General features: G+C 40.9%; 1 protein-coding gene across 5 annotated transcripts in view; it reads right to left on the bottom strand.

Moving 5' to 3' along the window:
* Window positions 1-24,834, bottom strand: part of Sulf1 (sulfatase 1) — a 173,397-nt gene that overhangs the window by 70,051 nt on the left and 78,512 nt on the right. For 4 of the 5 annotated variants that reach the window (XM_090338922.1, XM_090338925.1, XM_090338927.1 and 1 more), the window contains exons 3-4: window positions 14,856-14,928; window positions 14,369-14,591 (exon numbers count right to left, since the gene is read on the bottom strand). In XM_090338922.1, coding sequence (XP_090195048.1) covers window positions 14,369-14,540 — 172 coding nt within the window. In that variant the 5' untranslated portion in view covers window positions 14,541-14,591; window positions 14,856-14,928. The remainder of the gene's footprint in view (window positions 1-14,368; window positions 14,592-14,855; window positions 14,929-24,834) is intronic. The other variant, XM_090338923.1, reaches the window with a different exon arrangement.

Genomic DNA, 24,834 nt, shown 5'->3' with positions numbered 1-24,834 from the left:
GCTTACTAGATATAACACTACAGTGTTATCATAAGAAAGAAAAAAGCTAGTATAAGTAAAAGTTCCTTCAAAATATCTGTATTTAATCTGGAACAAAAAATTCTTCCATGTAACTTGGTATCATCTAGGAAGCTACTCAAACTCCTGGCAATTTTTCTGTCAAGCCAAGACTTTACAAATTCACAGTTTGCTTTGTTTACATGTGTCAGTCTTGAGGCTGCAACTCAGGGAGTGGGTGTTGACACTGAGCTTTTATTTTTGTTGTGGTTGCTTTTATTTTATTTTTCTTCAAGGCTAGTACTTTACCACTTGAACCACAGCTCCCATTCTGTCTTTTGGTGGTTCAGTGGAGAGAAGAGTCTTGCAGATTTTTCTACCCAGGCTGGCTTTGAACTGTGATCCTTAGATCTCAGCCTTCTCAGTAGCTAGGATTCCACCCACCAGTACCTGGCATACATGCAATTTATAAGGTAGCTTATTTACCTATGAAGCAACTATGATCCTATTATACTCAGAAGTATTTCCATGATCGTTAAAGGTATTCCTTTTTAACCTTCAGAATGAAATGGTTACGTAGGATTGCTAAGAAAGCGGTGCGGGGGGAGGGGAGGGAAGCGCCTATTTTGATGACTGTACCCAGCCAAACACTGCAGCTGAAACACATCCAAACACTGCAGAAAAGCACAAGCCAAAATTCAATAGTTTTTTCAGAACCTGTCAAGAAATGCACTAGTAAGGGACACACAGCCAAGCCCATTGCATTTGAATCCCCAGAACTTCAGATTTCCAGCCGGTCTCATTCCTTCCAATGAAAGAGGGAAAGTCTGTGCTTTCCAGCAAAGAAGGAAATCATAATGCAAACCAGCCAAGCATTCAGAGCAGAAAAGACATGCGCAATGGTCTAAGAATCCACACTTAGTCTGATTTCCTGTGTTAGCTTTTATCCCATGTATGTGATACATCTAAAAGTAGGAGGGAGATTTTTAATTGGGTCTCAGATGCTCCTTAAGGTACAGTGAGGGAGACTCCTAATGGCTCCTTTTCTTCTGGTTGTTTTCCAAGGATGAAAAAACCTTTTGTAGTTAGTAAATAACCTGTAGTGAAGTACCTACTTGATGCTGAATACTTCTACCAACCTCAGCATCCTGGGAACCATCCCCCACCACACCACCCTGAGTGTTCTCATACCACAAAAACCAGCAAACACTCTGCCTCTGGTCTTTAGTAACAAACTCTATAGAGAAGAGCTGTATGCAGCACTTGTTGAAGCATATTTGCAAGGCAACGTACAAGAATGTGAATTGCGATCATGGTTCTTATTAGGAAATGGGTGACTAAGACATGAGAACAAATGGAAGAAACAGAAAAAGAAAGTGTTGGGTGGGTGGGAACTACTGCTAGGAACAAGGAGACAATGACAGGGGTGATATTCTGGAGGTGGCAAGAACCAAGTGGAGGCACATGAATGGCACATAAATGTCCAGGCATGAGAAAGGAAAATGAATTCCCTCGGTGAAATGTTAAAGCAGAGTTAGCAAATAACTTGCAAGCAAGACAGAGATAATTTGGTTTGATAGATGAGATAAAAACATGGCAAGGATCCAGGTGGGGTAGTCCATGCCTGAATCCCAGCAGATTAAGGCAAGATGATTAGGAATTTCAGGCCAGTCTGGGCTACATAAGAAAATCTTGTCTTGGAAAACAAACAAACCAAACACACACACACACACACACACACACACACACACACACACACACACACACAGAAAAAGAGAGTCTTTGCTAAAGGCATGAAGAATATGATAAGGAAGACAGTTTTGAGAGGTATTGCTTGGGTAAGAAAAGTCTGTGAATTTAGGAGGACGTATGACTTATCTGCTATCTGCATAGACTGATGGTAGCTGCTGCTTTCCATCCCTGAGGTGACAAGAACTTGGGCCAAGAAGTTCTCTTGACACAGAGAGACACGAAGCAGATACCACTGATGTCCGAAGACAGTGGTGGGATATCCGTGAACAATCCCTCAAAGATTCTGACAGAGGAAGAAAGTTGGAAAAGGCATAGTTTTGCTAATGGTAAAGAACTGAAAAGAAAATACGCCTGTAGACAACCAAAGACGTAATGGATAATATGTATGTGCTGGTCAATCAGCTAAAGGAAACATTCTGGAGATAAACTACTAAAAGAAAGTGGAAAATGAATGGAAAAGGCCTCAGAAATGCAGCTGAAGAAGCCCATTCCCTCCCTTCTCTCCCCACTTTCGCTACCTTCAGTGTTCCCTCTGTGCTGTCCAGAATTTCAAGAAAATAGCTAGCACCACATGGCTGGTGGGTTTTCCTCGTCTAATCATCTATTTCAAAGAGTGACTTTCCTTTATGGATCTTCACTGAGTTCAAATAAAAACAGGAATGCGCCTGGAGGCCATTGTCCCAGGCCCTGACTCATCCAACCTGCAGTTTACACACTCATTTGGACTGCAAATGTGGGATAGATGTGGAAATCTGATCAAAAGTTAAAAGAATATCTAATTTGGAACTGAAACAGCCCAGATTCACAGTTCCTGGACTAGCTGCTCACTGTGCTCCCCTCCTCAGCCTCAGTCTTTTCTTGATGACCTGAGCCGACCATATGGAGAGCCTACACGGTCCCTCCATTAATTGCCCTATTTCCAACCAGTCCCCTGGTCACAGGGAAGGATGTAGGTCACCGGTGACTCCTGACTGAGCCATTCACAATGCAGCAGCTCCACTAGGTGTCTGCAAAGGCAGGCTGTGGTCGAACTTCTCAGTAATGAGAAGCTTCTCAGACATGGCTTGTTCAGCATTAAAAATCACCTGAAGCCAGGCATGCGTGGTTCATTACTGTAATTCTAGCTACTCAGGAGGCTGAATTCTGAGGATCGTGGCATGAAGCCAGCCCAAACAAGAAAATGTGTGAGACTATTCTGTCCAACTATGTAGCTAAAAACATGAGGTGAAGCTGGGGCTCAGCTGGTAAATAAAGCATCAGCCTTGAGTGAAAAAGATTCAATGACAGCATCCAGGCCCCGCGTTCAAGTCCCAGTATAACACACACACACACACACACACACACACACCCCAAACCAACCAACCAACCAACCAACACTTCAAGGCATCAATGGCTTATCCCTGCAATCCTAGCCACTTAGGAGGCTGAGATCTGGGAATCCCAATTCAAAGCCAGAAAAGACAGCAAGGTCTGTGAGACTCTTATCTCCAATTAATTACCACAAAGCCAGAAGTAGAGCTGTGACTCAGATAATAGTGGTCCAGCCTTGAGCAGAAAAATCCTAAAAGACAACACCCAGGAACTGAGTTCAAGCCTCCGTACTGGCATAAAAAAATAAAAAATAAAAATAAAAATAAAAATCATTTGAAGAACATACTGGTTGTATGTTCTAGGTCCCACTGTAGGTACTGCTTTAGTATCTGGGATACAACCTGATAACTTTCATTTCTAGAAGCTGGCTCGCTGGTATACAGAAGTGGTTCAGGGATTGGACACAGAATCAAGGAAGTGTGAGGCTCATTTTGTTTGATGCCAGTGGCTTAAATTACTTCCAAGAATTGAAAATAAACAGTAGACAGGACTTCATTTCAGCTAGGTTCACTTGTATAACCCTGACAATGACCCTTTGTGGCGGGCGCTATTACTGCAGGTTTCCTATGTTCCAGATGATGAAATGAAGCTCACAGGGTTAAACCATACATCACAGCCACACAGAGCCTCAGAAGCAGAGGCCAGATGCAAATGGAGAGTCTTCCCCAGAGACATGCTCTGAAACTCTGTCTAAACTATGCAGTCACTAGAACACTGATGTGTTCAAGACATCAAAACACCCATGACAGTCAGGAGAGATCTCACTTTCTGCATTTTCATCTCCCGTTTCATCTGGCCTCTTAAGGGAGGCGGACAGACAGTCATTCCTTCCCTCTCCAGAGTTATGCAGATTCCCACAACTCAGGCCCAGAGGAGAGAGGTGAGGCCTCAGATTTATGGGCCGTTAAGCAGCCAATACCACCTTGTTGGTAATCACTGCCTCTTATCCCAGTGGATACTGAGTGCACAGATGATGAAGTGCAGGAATCTGAGTGTCTTCTCCAAGCTGTGCTTTTGTGCTCCAGAAAGAAAAACACCAAGCACCTCTGTCCATTTTACAATTATGTGTTGATTGATGCTCGCCAACCGAATCCCCTTGTATTGCATCCACTCTTGCTGTGATGTGCAATCAGTTTTCATCTGCAAGCTTTACCAAAAGGATTCTGTAGCATAACTCATAGCCAGGTGTCATGCTGCTCACCTGAAACCCAGCACTTGAGAGACTCATATGGGAGAATTGCAAGTTCTAGGCCAGTCTGTGCTGTACAACTAGACCTTGTATTTCAAAAGCATAAGCAAGCTGGGGACTGGTGGCTCCTATGAGACCTATTTTTGATGGAAGCCTAACAGGCCAATCGTGCTCAAGTTCTCACTCAGGCAGGAATTAACCAGCAAAAATCAAGGTTGAAGGCATGGCTCAAAGATAAGAACTTTTCTAGTAAGAATAAGGTCCTGAGTTCAAATCCTAGTATCGCCCAAACAAACAAAATCCTGCCTTATATATACCTATAAATCAATCATAATCAGCACCATTGTCATTTTTTAGGCAAATCCAATCTCTGCATTGCTTTGGTACTCCCAGCGGCTCAGAAGAGGGGGAGGAACAATGTTCGGTCCTCTAGGAGGAAGAGTTAGTTTTGTTTAGAACTAATTTTGGTTCTGTATTTCTCTGGGTTTTCACCCTTTGGTATCTAAGATGAAACTACTGCTGATTCTTCACTTTCAGAACAATTATTTTGCAGGAAAGATATGAAGATAGGGGCAAATAGTCACACCAAGATTCACAGGAGATAATGAGCCTTGAATTTGAATTTATGGGGATTAGCTTTAGCAAGTCATTTAATATCTTTTGGCTTGTTTCCTGACAGAAATAAATAAATAAATAAATAAATAAATAAATAAATAAATAAATAAATGAATGAATGAATGAATACATAAATAGAGGCAATAGTAGTTTTCTTTCTTTCTTTTGCCAATCCTGGGGCTTGAACTCAGGACCTGGGCACTGTCCTTGGACACATTTTGCTCAAGGCTAGTGCTCTGCCACTTGAGCTACAGCACCACTCCTGCTTTTCCTGAGTATGTGGTACTGAGGAATCTAACCCAGGGCTTTGTGCATTCTAGGTGTACACTCTACCACTAGACTACACTCCCAACCAATAAAAGCTTTCTTGATTGGTTCACAGGGAATCAACTATTGTTGAGGATCAAATGAGAGGATGCTTAAGAAAGTTACTGTCATTGAGGAGTGGTGAAGCCATGACATATCAATGTTTCAACCAACTACAGATGGGAAATATTTGAAAAGAATCTCATTTGGACTTTTCCCTTGTCATATGAACCCTTGTCTTGTTATTATTCCTGAAGTGATACAGCACAACAACTATGCATAGTATGACTCTGTTTTGGGCATAAGTAATGTAGTGAGCTTTTAAGTAGATGCAGGATGTGCATGTGTTAATGCAAATACTCTGCCAGTCTCCATGCAGGACTTGAGCAGCCACATTTGGTACCCATGGGTTCCTGCAGATAACAAGGAACAGCTGGCATTTCTTTCTGGGCTTACCTCTACTTAACTGCATTACATATCCTTCTACCTTTCCTTTTTGCTCTATGATCTGCATGTGAATTCTAAAATCTAGGATAAAAGGCGATGGCTCCACTTCTTTTCTCATATTTTAAGATTTAATACAATGATACTGGCATACATGAGCCAATGGTGGGGAGGGAGAGGGGGGGGCAGGACAGGGGAGGAGGGGTTGTGGGGAGGACTGCTAGTGCTGGAGGTATGGCTCAAGTGGTAGAGTACTAGGCAAGCAAGTAGGAGGTCCTGAGTTCAAAACCCACTACTACCAAAAAAAATTAAAATAAAATATGCTGGATGCAGTGGCTCATGCCTGTAATCCTAACTACCAAAGAGACTGAGACCTAAAGATTATAGTTTGATGGCAACACAGGAAGAAGTGAGTCTATGGAGCTCATCCCCAATTTACCAGCAAAAAAAAAAAAAAAAAAGCCAGAAGTGGAGCTGTGGTTCAAGAAGTAGAGTGCCAGCCTTGAGTGATAAAGCTAAGGGACAGAATCTGGGCCCCGCAGGCACAGCCCAGAACTGGCACGCACGCACACACGCACACACACACACACACACACACACACACACACACACACACACACACACACACACACACCATTTCTTCCCTTCTCCACACACTACCTCTGGGTAAACAAAACTCTCCACCTCAGTGGGGTTTTTATTTGTCTTAGGTGGAGACAACTTTGGAGAAGCTCTGAAGCTACTGAGGTTAGGACTGAGTGGCTGGCAAAGAGGTACTGTTGACTGAGGCTGCTTGGTGACAAGAAAGGTCCAGGCCACAGCTGAGCCCCAGGACTGCCAAGAAATGTTGTGCCAGTGCCAGAGTTCCAGGTGGGGATGGGGGACTTTTGTCACAGCTCCTGAAGGGTGGGGGAGGCTGTGACAGCAATCAGATGTGGAGCAGAACACTCGTAAGATTGCTGATGACTGGGTAAAGAAAAGCAGCACCCAGCAGGAAGCCTACAATTTCTGCCATGTTGGCAGCGTACATACAGTTAGTAAGCAAGGCTGCAGTAACTGCTTTGCAGAGAGTATGGCACAGGCTGGGCATGGGAGGAAGTGTGATGAGGCATTCAAATCATGGCACATGCTGCAAGGGCTTCATTCCCAGATCATCTGGGTAAAGAAGATTGGGAGGGAGAAAAATGTCCTGCCAATTTGGATGATCAAATTCTGTTCATGTAGAGCCTGAGTTACTCCACTGACATGCTAAACTTTGAGACAAAAGTCTTCCTCTTCTTGATTCAAATTTATTAGCACTTGATTATTCAGTATCTTTTTTATTAAATAATTTATTAACATTGATTTTTACATCATATTTCAAATGACATATTTAACAAACAAGCATTCAAGAAGGGAATCTCTATATACAATCACTGGCACTTAGATTTTGGAACATGATTATTCAGTATCTTATAGGACTATATCATCAAAATTTTCATGATGTCTTGTTACCAGTACTAGTTTTAATTAGCAAAGCAAGAAACTCAGTAATAAAGAGTATCATTATTAAAATAATTTATGCAAATCTGAGGCAGTGAGATTTACATACACATCCTACTGTGGACTGTAGCAGTTGGTGGCTTGATGAATAAGAATGGCAACAATCCAGCATCGCCCTTATTAATTAGCCACAACTATTTGTAATATCATAGTTTTATGACAATGTGTTTCATGTTAAATATTTAAGTGAACAGTACCACTGTAATCTTCTTTTGCTACTCATCATTTCCCCAGTAAAGTAGGAAATATGAAACAATAGCTTTTGTCCAGCACCTGTGGCTCATGTCTCTAATCCTAGCTAACTCAAGAGGCTGAGATCTGAGGACTGCAGTTCAAAGCCAGCCAGGCAGAAAAATCTGTGAGAGTCTTATCTGGAACTGACCACTAGAAAACAGGAAGTGGTGTTTTGGCTCAAAGTGGTAGAGCAAAAAGAGCTCAGGGAGAGTGCCTGAACCTAAATTCAAGCTTCATGAATGACAAAAAAAAAAAAAAAGAAAGAAAATCTGAGGACTGTGATTCAAAACCAGCTCAGGCAGGAAAGTCCATGAGTTTCTTATTTGTAATTAACCACCAAAAATCCAGAAGTAGAGCTGTGGCTGAAGTGGTAGAACATACGAAGATGTGTATCCCATTACTGGCACCAATTAGTTAATAACAATGATGGTGATGGTAGTAATAATATTAATAATGATAATAAATTAGTGACTTTAGCAATCTGTTGCATATTATTTAAATTCTAAAGGCACAAAAAATTTTAAGTTTATCTTTTCCTACTCAAACTACGAAATTGGCAAGAAAAAAAAAAACCCAGAGGTTTCCAGCTAAAACCAAAAAGGAAAAAAAAATTGGAGGAAGGGACAAGGAAAGATAATAAATTTGTCTGGAAAGTTTCCAGGTAACTAAGACTCATCATCACACGCAGATACACACACACACACACACACACACACACACACACACACACACACACAGAAAAAGAGCAAGACTTGTGGAATAGGTGTTATGCCTGAAGGCTACAGAATGCTGTGAGGAAGAGGAGCCAGTTAAGAAAACTCACAGGTCCCCAGTGCTTTTGTGCTGCTAGAGTCAACAGAGATGCACTGAGGGTATTTTGATAAGCGGCAACTGTTCTCTGGTGTAGATGCTAAGAGGAAGCAAAAGGGTGGGGCATGGGCCAGCTGGTCTAGGGTGGGGACGGCAGGGACATCCCTTCAGACTTCAGGCTGGTGGCTCTCTCACAAGAATGCAAGTGCTCATTCTTTGGAATTTTCAAGAAAACTCTGAATCTGGATTCTCATTTGAACATGAAACCACCTGATTTTTTTTTAAATGCTTGGCTTCATTTAAACAACAAAAAACCAAACCAAAACAAAAAACTGTGCGAATCAAACACACATCTGTGGGACAACTCCAGTCTGAAGACCTTGTTTTTTTGACATTCACTTTAAAGAAGCCAAGTACCTCCATGTGCTTGTGGCTTTTATCCACTTATGACTTAAGAGAAACACCAGACCAGGGTTGCTATAATACTAGCAATAGTCTAGCATCCTAGAATGTCAGAATTTCCATGTCTCCATTCCGTGAGATCGATGGGCCGATGCACACATTTTGCTTCCCAAGGGACCATTTGGGAAAGATGTTAACTTAGCACCTAATCTCTGTCTTGCTGGATGTAGTTTCTGAAAGCTAAAGGGTCTCCTGCATACCTCAAATTTTACTTTTGATATATAAACGTTTCAAGCATAAGTAATAGCAGAAATTATAACATATCTCCTAGTTTAATGAGATAGTGGTACTTTAAATACATGCATACGTATGTTCCAACAGACATATATTCATCCATCCTATATACCTATGTATCAAAACAAACTGTGGAGAAAGTCGGTATTCTTGGCTACCATTCTTTACCAAAAAGTAGCCCTTATCCTGAACTTTCAGGACAATCGTTTCCATGTGTGCTTTCTCTGATTAAAAACATTTTCTTGTTAATCTTTTGCCCAGTGCTTTAGAATAAAAGCTGATGAACTGTTTTATGAATAAAGGTACAAACTGAGCAACTTTGTAAGTTCTGAACTGAGATGACCACAGATTAAGTCATTTTACCTCTGCACAGATGACTTCTTCCTGGGAGAATGATCGTTGTCCCATCCACTCTACTTGGATGGGTTGGTACTGCGCATTCCCCAGCAATGCAAACGATGTTCCTTGGAAAACAACAAAATGCTACCCACATACAGGGTTCTAGCACTTAGATGGATGCACTCCTTATGTGTCTCACTCCCTTCCCAGAGCACAAAATCAAAGATTTGTTCTACAAGCTGACCATTGCTTCTCTGCCTGGCTCCATTTCAGAACCGTGATAGCCTAGAGTCTATGCAACCATCGTCTTCCAGATAAAGAAGCAGAATTGTTTCATTTTTGTCCCAATAGGAAAAGCACTCTGTTAATCTTTTGATATCAATCTACGTTGATATTTGTTTTCTAGGTCTGTGGTAGCTTTTTTTGGGAGACACGTGAGAAAAAGTTGCCCATACTCTTATAGGTGCAAAAAATGGACTGTAAGTAAAGATTTGCTAAAACACTTGGCAGCCTAAATTGAACGTACATGAGGAACAGAACCCAACCATATGACAATAACAATGAGATATCATATCACAGGCTGGCAAGACAGTACTGTAACACACACGAACGCATGCACATACACGCACAGAGTAAAAAAAATCACAGTGACAAACATTGATGAGGATGTGGAAAATTTTGACACTTTTGCACCGCTGGAGATGTAAAATGGTACCATTGCTTTGGAGAACAGTAATGGGATCCTCCAAAAACAAAACAACAATATTTTCTCTTATAATTTCTCCAATAATTCTACTTCTGGATAGAACTTTCTTATGCAAAAGAATGGAAAGCAAAAATCTAAGATATTTATATGTTCATATTCATAGTAGCATTATTCACAAGGAGACAAAAGGAGGAAGTAACTCCAATTTCCTCTAACAAGTGAATAGGTAAACAAAATGTGGTACCTGTTGTGTACACAAGATGGAATATTAGTCTTAAAAAGGAAGAGGATTCTGACACATTGCATCTAGGTGGACTTTGAGTACATTAGGCCATATGAAACAAGGAAGAAACATGAAGACAAATATTGTATATACCTAGAGTAGCAAGCTTCGAAGATGCAACATAGAAGGTGCTCTCGGGGGAAGGGGGGTGAATGAGGGGCAACGGAGAGTAATATTATTTAATGGACTCACTAGACTAATGCTTTACCATTCGAGCCACACCTCCAACTCCTTTTTATCTTTTGTGGGTTGGTTATTTATTTATTTATTATCTTTAAGGAGTTGTACAAAGCCGTTGCTATTCAACAAAACATTTTATGAATATAATGTGTCTTGATCAATTTCATCCCTTTCAATATTCTCACCCCTCCTTTCCAATCCCCTCCCTTCCCTTACTTCTCTTAATTTTATAGGATATACATTGAATTTTGGCTGCATATCCCCCTTTCTCTTCTTCACCTGTTATTCCCCACCCCTGGGTCCCAACCCTATTCTTTTCAAGTGCCTGTTTCCTGCTGTTTATTTTGTTGATCTTTGATTGAGCACTTTTTTTTTTTGCCAGTCCTGGGCTTGAGCCTGAGCACTGTCCTTGGACTTTCTCAAGGCTAGAGCTCTACCACTTGAGCCTCAGCACCACTTCCGGCTTTTTTTTCTATGTATGTGGTACCAAGGAATCGAACCAGGGTCTTCATGCATGCTAGGCAAGCACGTTAACCACTAGGCCAAACTCCCAGCCCTTGATTGAGCTTTTTTAATGAATTACTCTGAGATCTCCTCAGAATGTACTGTATTTCAGTTCATACATCTGTGTGTATTTGCAAACCTCCCAAAGCACTTACTTATAAACAAATTCTAGCATCCACATTTGAGAGAGAGCATGTTATCTTTGTCTCTCTGGGCCTGACTGCTGGTGGAAAAGTAAACTCCTTCAACCACTCTGGACAACAGTATGGAAGTTCCTCACAAACCTAAACATCGAGCTTCCCTACAACCCAGCAATTCCACTCCTGGACATTTATTCAAAAGATTAGAAACTAGGATAAAGTACCAGCACAACCGTATTCATTGCTTGTTAAATTTGAAGATAGATTACTGAGCTTTTTTCCCTGGGGTTTCTCCCTGAGCTTTTCTCCCTCCTTGAACTGTAGTCCTTCAGATCTCAGCCTCCTGAGTAGCTGAGTTTTAGTGTGTGTGTGTGTGTGTGTTTGTGTGTGTGTGTGTGTGTGTGTGTGTGTGTGTGTGTGTGTGTGTGTGTGTGTGATGGGGCTTGAACTCTAGGGCTTAGGGAATTGTGCCTGAGCTCTTAAGCTCAAGGCTAGGGCTCTACCTCCTGGAGCCACAGTGTGACTTCCAGTTTTCTTGTGGTTAATTCAAGATAAGAGTCTCATAGGACTTTTGTGCCCAGGCTAGCTTTGAACTGCGATCCTCAGGTCACAGCCACCTGAGTAACTAAGATTACAGACATGAGCTACCAGTGCCCAGCTTCAGTTTTAGTTTCGTACGGTATAAAATTTCTGGGGAATGGGTTACATAATGATATGAACATATTCAACATTAACACATGGTGTGCTTAGAAATGTATATGATGGCTAAAAATTTTAAAAAGAAACCAAGCAATATCTAGCATTAGGAGTATTTCGTAGCATGGGTACTGAGCAATAGTTATTACCAGAAGCATCACTTTTGTGCTGAGAAATGGTTCCTTTGAACTTTTGGGGCCTGATTCACTATGATTCAGTCATCTTGCAATGCCAGTGAAATAGGACCATATTGTACTTTAGCAGCTTGTTCTCCTAGAGCCTAGAGCAATGCTATGCATTTGTATGTTGTTTGTGGGAAGAACACAATGAATGTTTGTTGACTGAGTGAAGGAAGGTACAGTGGCTAAATGTATACTTATGGTGACCTGGATTAACATAGATCCAGCAGAAGGACTATTCAGAGGTGATGGTATCAGCCACTCAGCAGAAAATTGGAGCTATGAGGAAAAGTCCCTGTTCTCTTCAGAGGGAGAAATCAGACATGGGTACTACATGTATCCTTGCTCTGTAAGTGAATCAAAATATTCAAACTGCCAGCCACATACATTCTAAAGCCATATGTACTAGATCTTGTATTGTGGCATGGAACCTGAAAACCCACACATGTTTGTCTGTCTTTCTTCTTTCTTTCTTTCTTTCTTTCTTTCTTTCTTTCTTTCTTTCTTTCTTTCTTTATCTATCTATTCATTTATTTTTGCCAGTCTAGTGCTTTGCCACTTTTGAGCCACAGCACCACTTCTGGCCTTTTCTGTTTATATGGTACGGAGGAATCCAATCCAGGGCTCCATGCATGCTGGGCCAGCACTCTACCACTAGGTTACACTCCTGGCCTTCTTTTTCTTTTTAAGTGAAGTGAGAGCAACTGACTTCAACAATGTTGAACTGTGATGGCTTTTAACACATTTGCTTCCAACAGAACCCCAGGAGCTCTTTGTTGGGGTACTGAAGGGTGTGGTTTCCAACTGAAAGTAAAAGCTTCTGTCCACTCTTTCCACTGCAGCCTTTGCTATAGTGCAAAGGGCTTCCCACTCAGGAACCAAAGCTGGGGATCCCTGTACCGAAAGCTTGTTTGCTCTGGGGTCCCAGGTGTGGAGGGCCAGTGTGTAGCTGGTGTCATCCCCACAGCTGAGTGATGCCCACAAGTGAGACTACAGATCCAATATGGAGATGAAGGATGAGGAGGCCAACCTGTGGGACTGGGTTTTCATCCCTGTTCATATACCATGGCTAAAACTGTAGGATCCTGGGGCCAGGAGTTTGACCTAGTCGTAGAGTTAGCCTGGTGGTAGAGTGCTTGCCTAGCATTCATGAAGACCCATGTTCTATTCCTTTGTACCACATACACAGAAAAAGCCAGAAGTGGTACTGTGGCTCAAGTGGTAGTGTGCTGGCTTTGAGAAAGCCCAAGGACAGTGCTCAAGCCCTGAGTTCAAGCCCCAGGTCTAGTAAAAAAAACAAACAAACAAACAAACCATCAAGGACTCTGACTTCAGTAAGGTGAGAAGTGAGAACCCAAGCAGAAGAAAAGGGGGAACAGCTAGATCTGGCCTACATCCTGAGTATTCTAGAATTAACCAAGGTGAGAGAACTCAAAAGCACAAAGCACACCCTTAGGGTGAAAGTGTGATTATTTATGAGGACAAGAAGTACACTATCTAGGTACTGGTGGCTCAGCCTGTAATTCTAGCTATACAGGAGTCTGAGATCTGAGGATCATGGTTCAAAACTAAGCTGGATAGAAAAATCCCTGTCTACTCAAAAACCAGAAATGGCTCTGTGATTCAAGGAGTACAAAGAGGCTCAAAGATATCTCACAGGTTCAGAGTTAAAGCCCCACAACTACCAACAACAATAACCACCACAACAAAAAGAATACTATGATTTTCAGTTACCCAGCAATTACTATCACAAGTTATGAATGAGTGATTCACTCTACAAAGAGTTATCAAAGTTCTTTACAGAGCCAGGTGCTTGTGGCGCATGCCTACAATTCCAGCTATTCAGGAGACTGAGATCTGAGGACTGTAGTTTGAAGCTAGCCTGAGTAGGAAAGTCCATGAGACTCTTATTTCCAATTAACTAACAAGAAGCTAGAGGTAGAGCTATGGCTCTAGTGGTAGAGAACTAACCTGGAGGGGGGAAAAAAAAGGCAAGCAAGCAAGCAAGCTATAGGTCAGAACTCAAGTTCAAGCCCCCCCAAAATTAGCAATTTCTTTAACTTTTTAATCAATTTTGCCCAAATATTTTACAAGTTCCTTAACCAAGAGTTTCTAAGACTGAAGTTCAGCTCTTTTGCCTCTTAGTCCTTCTTGTCTTTCCAATTCTTCTCCTGAGCCCATTTCCAGACTGTTTCAAAATCTTACTTGTAGTAAAGTCCATATGAAAACAAGCCAGCTGCCTGTTAAGCAAGACAAGTATACGGAATGAACTGGGCAGTTGGTGAAGGCAACAGAAGTAAGTCAACGTCCACAAATGCCCACTTGAATATCCCTGATCAGCATTTGAACAAAAGCAATGAACACCTGAACACACCAGTGTCTTACCTAGTTCCACGTCTTGGTCATCAGTGAGCACAAGAATGATGTTGGGTCGGATGTTTTTTCGCTCCTGCTGTATCCTTCCTCTGAATCTTGGGGACCGAACAGTCGAACACAGGATCCCCAACATTTCTGTGCCTAGGACAGCCAACACCAGCACACAGCAAGAATACTTCATGTCTCCAAATCAACAAAAACACCTCAATCTCTTGAGTTTCAGAAGTTGGAGCTGTCAAGAGAAAAAAAGGGAAAGACTGAAATGTAACCCAAACGTCAAACACAGTGGCAGAAAAGGGGCAACAAGCAAGTCCAAATGTATATATCAACTGGCAGCGAGAACCCTAGTAGCACTGAGGTTTTAAGCTCTTGACTGCTTTGCAAAATCGCCTTTCCCCTTTATTCTGAGTCCAACTCTTCCTGTTTCTAACCATTGCCAAAGTATAATTTGCAGCACAAGGCTCAGTAGTAAAAGCTTTTTGACAAGAGCTAATACCTTGAATTAGGTATCCTGGCTGAATAATCAATTTCTACACCCAGAAGTATTCAGAGCATCTGCAGATGGAGTCCTAGAAAGGGGAGAGGAAAATAAAATACAAAGGAAACATCAGTGAAGGGTTTTCAAACAGACTTTTGATCTGAAGTAGTCTCTTGAACCTGCAAATGATATGTGTAGATATTATATATTTGTGTCTTCTCCTCTGCAAAAAGGAACACAGTAAACATGCAGAACTGCTAATAAATGATTCAAAGAACATCTCCATTTTCTCTCTCACACAGCTGGGAACATCTCACTCCTGTCCCTACTCTAACAATACTTGCTGCCTCTTCAACAAAACTCATGATTGAGGAGGAAAAGTCAGCCATGCCACAAAGATCACAGTGCCCCCAAAGAGTGTGTCTGCATATGAGCAGCGTGAACTCACCTACATGCCACACCAGGTACCTAGCAAGCAGAATGCAACACAAACCTGTCATTTGTCCTTTGTATTATGTCACTCATTATCCAGCAATGTCCCTTCTGGTGACCGAGACATGATAGTGACTCACTGGCAGGATATTCTTTCCCAGCCCCCCCCCCAACCCCCAAACACCCTTCCCTTTAAGCTCCTGGCTCTCCTCCATCAACCGACAGAGGGGGAAAAGAGCTTCCTCTGGGCAAGGCTGCCCCTTCTGTCCAGTGCTTGGCTCTCCTGCTGGCGCCTAAGTGGACAGAGCCCTCCCCCCACTCCACAATCAGCCAACAGCTGTACTTGTCAGGAGGAAAACCAGCACAGCTAGCATAAGGATTTGTTTTACAACAGCAGATAGAGATCTGCGGAGCAAGATGACTGACTGGCTCAGATTGGAGGTTAGTGGCTACCCCTTCCAGATTAAAAACAAATAAGAAGAAGAAAATGAAATCCAGAGAAGAGAGCTTGCAAGAAATCTTTGCTGAGCTTCAGAGGAGACCTTTAGAAAGGGCTGGAGGAATATGTGTGTGTGTGTGTGTGTGTGTGTGTGTGTGTGTGTGTGTGTTCCTCCACTTTGGCACATTCAGCTACAGAAAGCTTTTCTCTTGAATTTCTGAAAGGCAGCATTAAAAAGAGCTATCTTCCTCTGCCATGCCATGTGAGAAGCTCTTTATGGGAATTTGGGCTGCTCTCAAACTAATTAGATAGTCTCCCGCTTCAACAGCCTCTGTGTCCCCTCACACTTGAGGATCTGTATTTTGATCTGCAACAACAACAACAAAAAATGGCAGAAGACAAAGAAGCATAACTAATTAAGTATAAGCATCACCTAGCCGGAGGTAGGAGTTTCCCTCATGTATCAGCAGACACTAAATTCTAGAGGGAGACAATGGACAGTGAAAGAGGAGAGAATGTTCACTGTTTACCCCTGAAGTGTACATTATTTTGTTTCAAGCACACACATACACACACACCTATTACTTTAGAATCTTATAAACTGTTTTGTAAACTATTTGAACATTTTTCACTCTGCAGCTTATAATTACCTTGTATGTGTGAATACCAGAGAGAGACAGAGACAGAGACAGAGAGAGACAGAGGAGAAAGAAAGGTTTCTAAATAAAAATGTAATATCTGAGAACAGGCAGTCCTGGCTACAGTTATCTGAAAAAAACAAACCAGGCAATTCTACCTGATCCTACAGCTCAAGTCTGCAGGTATGAGTCCATGTATAAAACCCAGGGTTAGTCCAACCACTGCTGTGCATGCTGGGCCCTGAAATCCTGTGGTTATGCTGCCCAGTGGCTATACCTCACTTCTGTGCACTTATTTTAAACCATGAGAAATCAGACACCAATCAGGAAAATGACAAATGGGACGCCCAACAATGGCTTGTTCCCACACTGTAGGTCAGGTTTAATTGTTAAACGTAGACATGTCTTGGAAGATTTCATCTTTGAAGTAGAGAAACACTAATCTCTTAGAACCTACAGGGTGTGAGAGGAAAGAGGGAAGAGGGCATGCTTTCTTTGGCTGTATTAACCCACGTCTGCTGACAGTGCCCCCTGGGAAAGGACAGTCCACTTACTGCATTGAGAGAACAGTGATACTGGGTTTAAATAATCATCACACGAAACGGAAAGCCCTTGACAATTAAGATGCTGATAAGCACTCCCAATCAACATTGCTAGTTATTCTTTTCTTTATCTTGTTTCCTTTACTTCTTCCTTTAGGAAAAAGAAAACTTGATTTTAGTAGCACCTTGCACAAATACACCAGAAATCATTTGCTAATAAAAAAAATGGAGAAAGAAGATGGAATTTTAACCTCTTCAGTGACTCCTTTTCCTGGCTAACTAAAGGGACAAGAGAAATCGTTATTCTTTATTTTCTGCCACATTTTCATCATATTTTGTTCCTTTACTTAACATTTGTGTTTTCAGTTGACTAATAACTGCATGTATTTGTGAAGCACAATACGACACCTTAGCATAGGCGTCCACTGTGTCATTTTCTTGATAGAATAGTTTAAAAGCATTCTTGGACTAGGAGCATGGCTCAAGTGGCTTGCTAGGTGAGCTCAGATCCCGAGTTTAATCCCAAGCACTAAACTTTAAACTTGAAAGAAGAAAAGAAATTCTTAGTAATTTTGAAACCCACAATGCATTATTATTAACCTGAACAACCAATCTTGAAATGTTATTCCACCTGTCTAACTAGGTAGGACTTTGTGTGCTTTGGCCATCATATTCTCCCCCTGCCTGAAGAAATTCATACCCAAAAGCAAAGACAACAGAGCTGGAGGTATAGCTCGGTGGTAGGATGTTTGCTTAGCTTGTATAGGGCCCTGGATTTCATCCCTAGTTCTAAACACACACACACACACACACACACACACACACACACACACACACACACAGACCCTAAAACAAAGCACCGCACACAGACAATTCTTCATTCAAAAATGACCTTTTAGGATCTGTCACCCTCTTACTCCCTGTTTTCTAGCTTGAGAAGGAAAAGAAGCATGGAAGGAAAAAAGAAAAGAAAAGAAAGCCTGACAGGCAAAATACAAGACTTGACAGAGGAGACAAGGATGCGACATCTGAATTGGATAGTTTGTGGTGGGCGACGTGTCCTTAGAGACTTAACAATTTGGCTCGAGAAGTAGTAATGAATGAGAGAAATGTAAAAAGGGCTTTCTCACACATGGGCACTGAGCTTGGAATGGTGCTAGGACCAGAATACAAGTTGCCTTTTCTTTAAGCCATAGATGAAAAGCCCAGTTGTAGTGATGGTCAAGTGGTGTGGAAAGTTACAGGCCTTTGTTTAAGACATTCAAACCAAACTATACATATGGCATTTTGTTCAAAATCACATAGAAAGCAAAAGAAAAGAAGATCACAATGACGTCGAGCCAGATGGAGGGAGGCAGAGAAGCACAGCCTTTCCTAGCAATTCACTTCCCTACATTAAAGCTCTGGTCTTCCCAAGAGGTTTTGGAGAAACTGGTTTCACCAACCTCCCTTTGAGCGGGCATTGGATGCTGAGACCTTCCGCGGAGATGGCGGCCAGGTTGAGGATGCAGGTCCTCTGTGAGTCTCTGAGTTCCATCCCTGGCATTACTAAATTAAATTGAACTGAAAAGGGGTTGTGGCCAATATGTCAACAGAGGTCTGTTTTTGTGTGCAAAGGGAATTTTCAGTGTAGATTGGGAATTTTATTTTATTCTTTTAATTTTTTTTTTTTTTTTTGCCATTCCTGGGGTTTGAACTTAGGGCCTGGGCACTGTCCCTGGGCCTTTTTGTGCTCAAAGTTAGCGCTCTACCACTTGAGCCATGTCACCATTTCTGGCCTTTTCTGAGTAGCTTACTGGAGATAAGAGTCTCATGGACTTCTAGACTGGCTGGCTTCAAACCCTGATTCTCGGATCTCAGCCTCCCGAATAGCTAGGATTACATGTGAGATTCTCGGGTACCCGGCTTAGACTGGGAATTTTGAAGGACTTTGAGACCTTTGTCAGGAGTCCACTAAGTTGAGTATTTTGAAAAGAATATGGAGGTATTTTTTTTCTTTTAAACTTCATTGATTTTTGTACTGACGTTGTAGATGAACAGTAGAGAAAACTGCTTTATAATTTAAAAAATCTTCTTTATCATTAAAATGCTGCCATCACATAAGATAATAGGAAAAGGATGAATTAATTCAACCCTGACCTTCAGTATATGACCTAGGTCTGCAGTGTTGTGCCCGATGGCTCAAAGGCAAAGGAATCTCTCACTTATCCTGGATTATAAATGGCTATCTTCTGCAGTGGGTGCCTTAGCTGACCACTCCATCAGCCAGCATTTCTTCAACACTAGCCTTTACTTAAAATATAAGTAGATGTCTATCTTTTGTGCAAGAAGTTTCTCAAATAGTGAATTAAATGATCCTATCATTCCAACAAAAACAGCTGGCAATATTCACAACCAATGTCAGACAGAAACCTAGCAGTAAAGCTGTAAAATTAAAATCAGAAGCTCAGAAGATGTATGTTCAAGAACTCAGGGTGTGTAGCTCAAAGGGTAGAGTACCTGCCTGGCAAACGTACTCTATTTGTACTCTAGCACAGGAAAGAAAAACAAACACACAATATATTCACAATACCAAGCTTTACCATTTTCTAAAATGTAAAGCACTTTTTGGCAATATTGCAGCTAAAGTTAATAAATGTTTTTGAATGATGCTGGCATTCGTAATACTTGTACAATGTAGTGATTCAATATTTCCCAAATTATTTCAGTGCTACAGGATAACACATTAAAAAAATCATTTAAAGTACAAGATGGCAATGGGATTTTAATAAATAAATAAATAAATAAATAAATAAATAAATAAATAAGTAGAGTTTATTAGTGTGGTTTCACATTTCTTACTGTAGCTAACCTTGAAGAAATAATCACTTGTTAAGCTTCATTACAATAGCAAAGAGAGAGGATCTACAAGTATCTGAAAAGCTACTAAACTATTTCTACTTTTTCAAGTACTTATCCATGTGAGGCCATATTTTAGCAGGCTGAATGTAGAAGCAGATACCATGAGAATCGCACATTTTTTCAGGTGTTGTAGGGCATACCTCTACCCCCAGCACTCTGTAGATAGAGGTAGGAGGGGGTCAAGATTTCCAGGTCAGCTTGGGCTACATAGCAAAACCCTGTCACAAACAAACAAGAAACAAACATACTTCTCCCAACTCTTTTTAATTATGAAAATTACAATTTACAATTTAATTTATAAACATTATAAAATCATGCTACTTTATTTGGTAATGGTTTTGGCCTGGAGAATAGTGATTTTTCATGAAAAATATAAGCTATTCTTATTTCAAAAAAATTAAGCCATATTTTAAATTTTTCTTGGGTTTAATTTCTAAATAGTCATAGCCATCATCCACATAATTGAAAGTTACTAGGGCAGGAACATCAATAAATTTAAATAATATAAAAGGATCTGAGGCCAAAGGTTTGAGAATTATTGATTGCCTCTTGTTGAGCTGGTTCCATAGTTAAGCTTTCCACTTCTGAGGTTGAAATCTGTTCTGATTTATCACAAACATTAGTCACTACCCCCACCCCCCCCCACCCCTGGCCCAGTGTCTTAGAACTGTCCTGAGTTCTAAAATGCCTGGTCTCATAGAGCAATTGCTGATCAGTGAGACATTCTGTGTGGGTTTTTTTCCTTTATTTAAGCCTGAGACTAGCAAAGATTTTTATAAATGAATACTCATACACCTATTGTATATAAAAGAATAATCCTTCTGCCATGGGGGTGGGGGAAGCAAGCCTCTCTGGCATGGAGCATAAGAACTATGTCTAGTGGAAAGCAATGCCACTCCCAAGATAGAACAGAACAAAGCAGACAGGATTACACAAGTACTTAGAGCTGAATCTAGCCAGAAACACTTCAATTATTGTCAGAGTGAAACAAAACAGGATCCCCTCAGCAAGAAGCTAGAGTCCACATCTAACTCTCATCCCCCACCGGCAGGCAACATACTCATAGTTCTTAGGATCAGTTTACAGGTTCCTTCCCCCTAGTTTTGCCTTTCAAATCAGTTATACATCACATTTTTTCGGAAGACTTTGAGATGTGCTACCTTCATTATGACATTCATGAAGCCGTGAAGGAGCTAATTTCTTCTCTTCACAATCCCATATCTGGCAAAAGTTCATCTACTGGAATCCCTAGAAAGCCTGCTTCTTGATCAAAGTGCTCACAATTTAGAGGGAAGGAGGTAAATGTGAGCCTCTCGAAGCTGCAACATTTTTGGTACTTTCTACTCATAAATCTTCTTCCAACAAATGCTGACGGGGGAGGGGTGCACAGCTCTGACCTGCGGGTGCACGCCAGGGAAACACTCACACGCCAGGGAAACACTCAGTGATAAGATGTTTCTTTATCGGTCCTGTTTGCTTTTCTTCCCTTCCTTCTTCTGCTCAGTACTGGGAACTCTGAAATTGGAAAAGGAACCCTAGAATGTCATTCACTCACTAGGTAGTTAGTGATGATGATGACAGAAATGGACAGACAGTATTTTTACATTCTTCTGTTTCAATGATCTGCTGTACTATCAAATTAGAAATGAATAACTTCACATTTTCTGGATTGTTCTCCCTGCCTTTCCATGAAGGAAGAGGTTAGGTAGGAGTTGACAGTGTGAAGTTACAAACAGAAATGTTCCTATGATCCTCTGAGGGTTGAAAGGACAGAGAAAAGGGGTGGCGGGGGGGGGGGGAGACAGAGAAGAGAAGGGGAGACAAAAGAGGAGAGAGAGGGAAAGAGTGAGGCAGGAAGACTGAGAACCTCATGATGGCATGAATCAAAAACCAAGGGCATTTATTTGATAGGGAAGAGGGGAAAACCAAGACTGGTGGGGGGTGGGGGGGGGAGGGAAATGGGTACCAAGACATGTGAAAGGGTATCAATGTATGTGAATTAATGCACCTTCTATCTGGCAAAAATCATGTAACCCTTTTACTAATTACAATAAAAAAAGAAGGTAAAAAACAAAACAAAACAAAAAAAACACAAAAATTCCAACGAGAAGACTATTTGTCTAGCTCCAGCAAGAATTAGGAAAACAAAGAACAATGAAGTAATCAGAATATCATGGACAAAAACCAGGAGAACCTGACATGCTTGGAACAAATGATACGAAGTATCTAGAGGGATTCATGTTGGTCACTGTGTATTCTAATGGTGGCAAAAACGAGCCAAGAAAATGAGAACACACATTGTTGGATTAAAAAATAAATAAATAAAAGAGGAAGAAAGAGGGAGGAGAAAAGAGAAACAAGAATTTTGCAATCTGTTTAAAAAATAGGCCAAATGAACATGAGTGATTATTGTCCTTAATGTACTATGTTATCTCTCATCTCTTGCTGCCCCTTGGTTAACTCATATTAACTTCACCTTGTTATCTGATATATTGTATATATGCTTATTTGGTTATTTGAAATAGGATAGGGAAGGGGGAAAAACAAGATGAGGGGCTGGGGTGGAGGGAGGGAAATGGGGACCAAGACATAAGAAAGGGTATCAATGTTTGTGAAGTAATGCATCTTCTATCTGGTGAATATAATGTAACCCTTCTATTAATTACAATAAAAATATATGGAAAAAATAGGCCAAATGAAAAGACAAGGTCAGTAACAAAAACACAATATCTATTGGAAAAAAAACCCAACAGGACTATGATCTATGCATTTTACTTAGCCCTTAGTGTCTAGTGTTAATTTCATGAGTCATTCTCATTACATTTGGATTTGGTTCAATATATACTTACAGATGGTGTTGGAATATTATGAGGCTTAGCATTAGTCAGGCAGAATTAATTTGGTGCAATAACAAGTGGATTTGAAAATACCACTGGCTTATTATATTAAATATATATATTTGTTACTCAAACTATAGGTCATACTATGTGTGGCAGAGAACTCCTGTCTGTGCTGGCCATTCACGCATGGATGCACACTGACAGGGTGGCGTGTTGTTGTCTTGTTGCTGCAGTAACTGAGCCAAGGGGCAACAGGAGAAAAAGCTAAAGAATCTTGCAGGCAGCCTTTCATAGCCCCAATCTGAACATGACCTACTTCGCAGCCAGCATTTCATTTCACTGGCTGCAACCCGTCATATGGCTCAATGTAGGAGGCAGGGAAAGGGAAGGGAACTGAGAGACATACTTGCCAAACAGGCATGAAGGTTCTTCAGATCCTTATGCACTCTCTCTGCATGTGGACTTACACACACACATATGCACACACACTCACACACACACACTCACATACTCACACTTAAAGATAATCATGGACCTGGATCATGGCCTAGTAGTAGAGTGCTTGCCTAACATGCATGAAGCCCTGGGTTGGATTCCTCCTCAGTACCACATACACAGAAAAAGCGGGAACTGGTGCTGTGGTTGAAGTGGTAGAGTACTAGCTTGGAGAAAGCTCAAGGATAGTACCCAGGCCCTGAGTTCAAGCCCCAGGACTAACAAACAAAATTTAAAAATGTATAAACATATTTACACAAACTAATACAAAATATCTCAGGCAATGAAAGAACAGAATCTGTATTTAACCATTATGTTCAAACATTCTTAGGTACTAGAAATGTGCTTTCGAGGTCTAGGGACGTAGCTCAGTAGTGTGAGTATGGCATTTCCAAGACCCTGAGTTTAAACCCTTGTATCACCAGACATAGAGGTGCACAATACTTTTAACAGATTTCAGTGTTTGCTTGGTTTTGAGATAGGATCTTTCTATGTAGTCCAGGCTGGCCTTGAATTCATGACCTTCCTGTCTCAGTCTCCCAGGTGTTAGAATTACAGGCATGAACCCTCACATTCAGGATCAGATGAGTTCTTTTTAAGGCAAGTTTCATTTTTATCTGTGTCTGGTTTCTTCCCAAAACCTATCGGTGAAGATATATTTTACAGCTCCTCAATCCTTGTGATATACTTATGTTGAAGAATATGTTTTGAAGACTTAAGAAGGTACATTTATATTTCAAAAATATTTTGCCAAAAGATCAGCCTCATAGTCAAACTCTATGTAAGAGGAACACTTGACCTTACTATAGAAATTACACCACTGTCGAAAAACCTTCCACTGACCTACTTTCTGTGCTGTCAAGCTCTCCAGAAACATAATGTTTGTGAACATTTGGTAAGGGTTGACACAGGGTGGAGTACAGTACAAGTTCCTTCCACAGTCCCGCTGGCCTCACACAGGGAGATAACCAAGAAAGGGAACTCAGTCAACAGAGTGTGAAGGATGAATCCCATTTCAAAAGAGAATTTTAGCTTCTGGCTCAGTGAGGATTATGGAGATTAGATTTTCTCCCCTCCCTCCACTCCCAATTCATTACTTGCAGAAATTTAAAGAATCAAATTAACTATATTAAAGTTAACTCATATGTATGCATATGTATATATATTAAAGTCACCTACACATACTTGCCAAACAGAGTTGTCTATGACATAAGTTCAGATCATTATACACACACATACGCGCGCACGCGCGCACACACACACACACACACACTTAAAATAATTGTATAAACATACTTACATAAAATGAAACAAAATATCTCAATAAATAAGAGTCACTTCACTTTTCCATGTATGGATATTTCAAAAAATCTTCCTTCTCAAGTCAAACTGGGATATTTTATTTTGAGATATTTTGTACTATTGGTTAAATACATAATCTTGAGGCTTTCCACAACAAAAACCATCTTCAATATGTATCTAAACCCTGTATTCTCTTCAGATGATCAGATTTTCACTGACTGTATGATTGCTTCAAAATGTCTGAGGGAGCTTGACACTAGGCCTGTTCTCACAGGAAATACTATGAAAGCAGAAAACTGAATAGCAGTAGGTATTTTTTAAGAAAATCCACTCTGTAATCTTCACCATAAATCATACAATGATTGCAAACCATTATTTATTTTGTGGGTCCTGGGGCTTGAACTCAGC

The sequence above is a fragment of the Megascapheus bottae genome, chromosome 9 (genome assembly GCF_031878675.1).
Source record: "Megascapheus bottae isolate mThoBot1 chromosome 9, mThoBot2.hap1, whole genome shotgun sequence".
NCBI classification, from domain to species: domain Eukaryota; kingdom Metazoa; phylum Chordata; class Mammalia; order Rodentia; family Geomyidae; genus Megascapheus; species Megascapheus bottae.
This window is presented reverse-complemented; position numbering and strand designations above follow the sequence as displayed.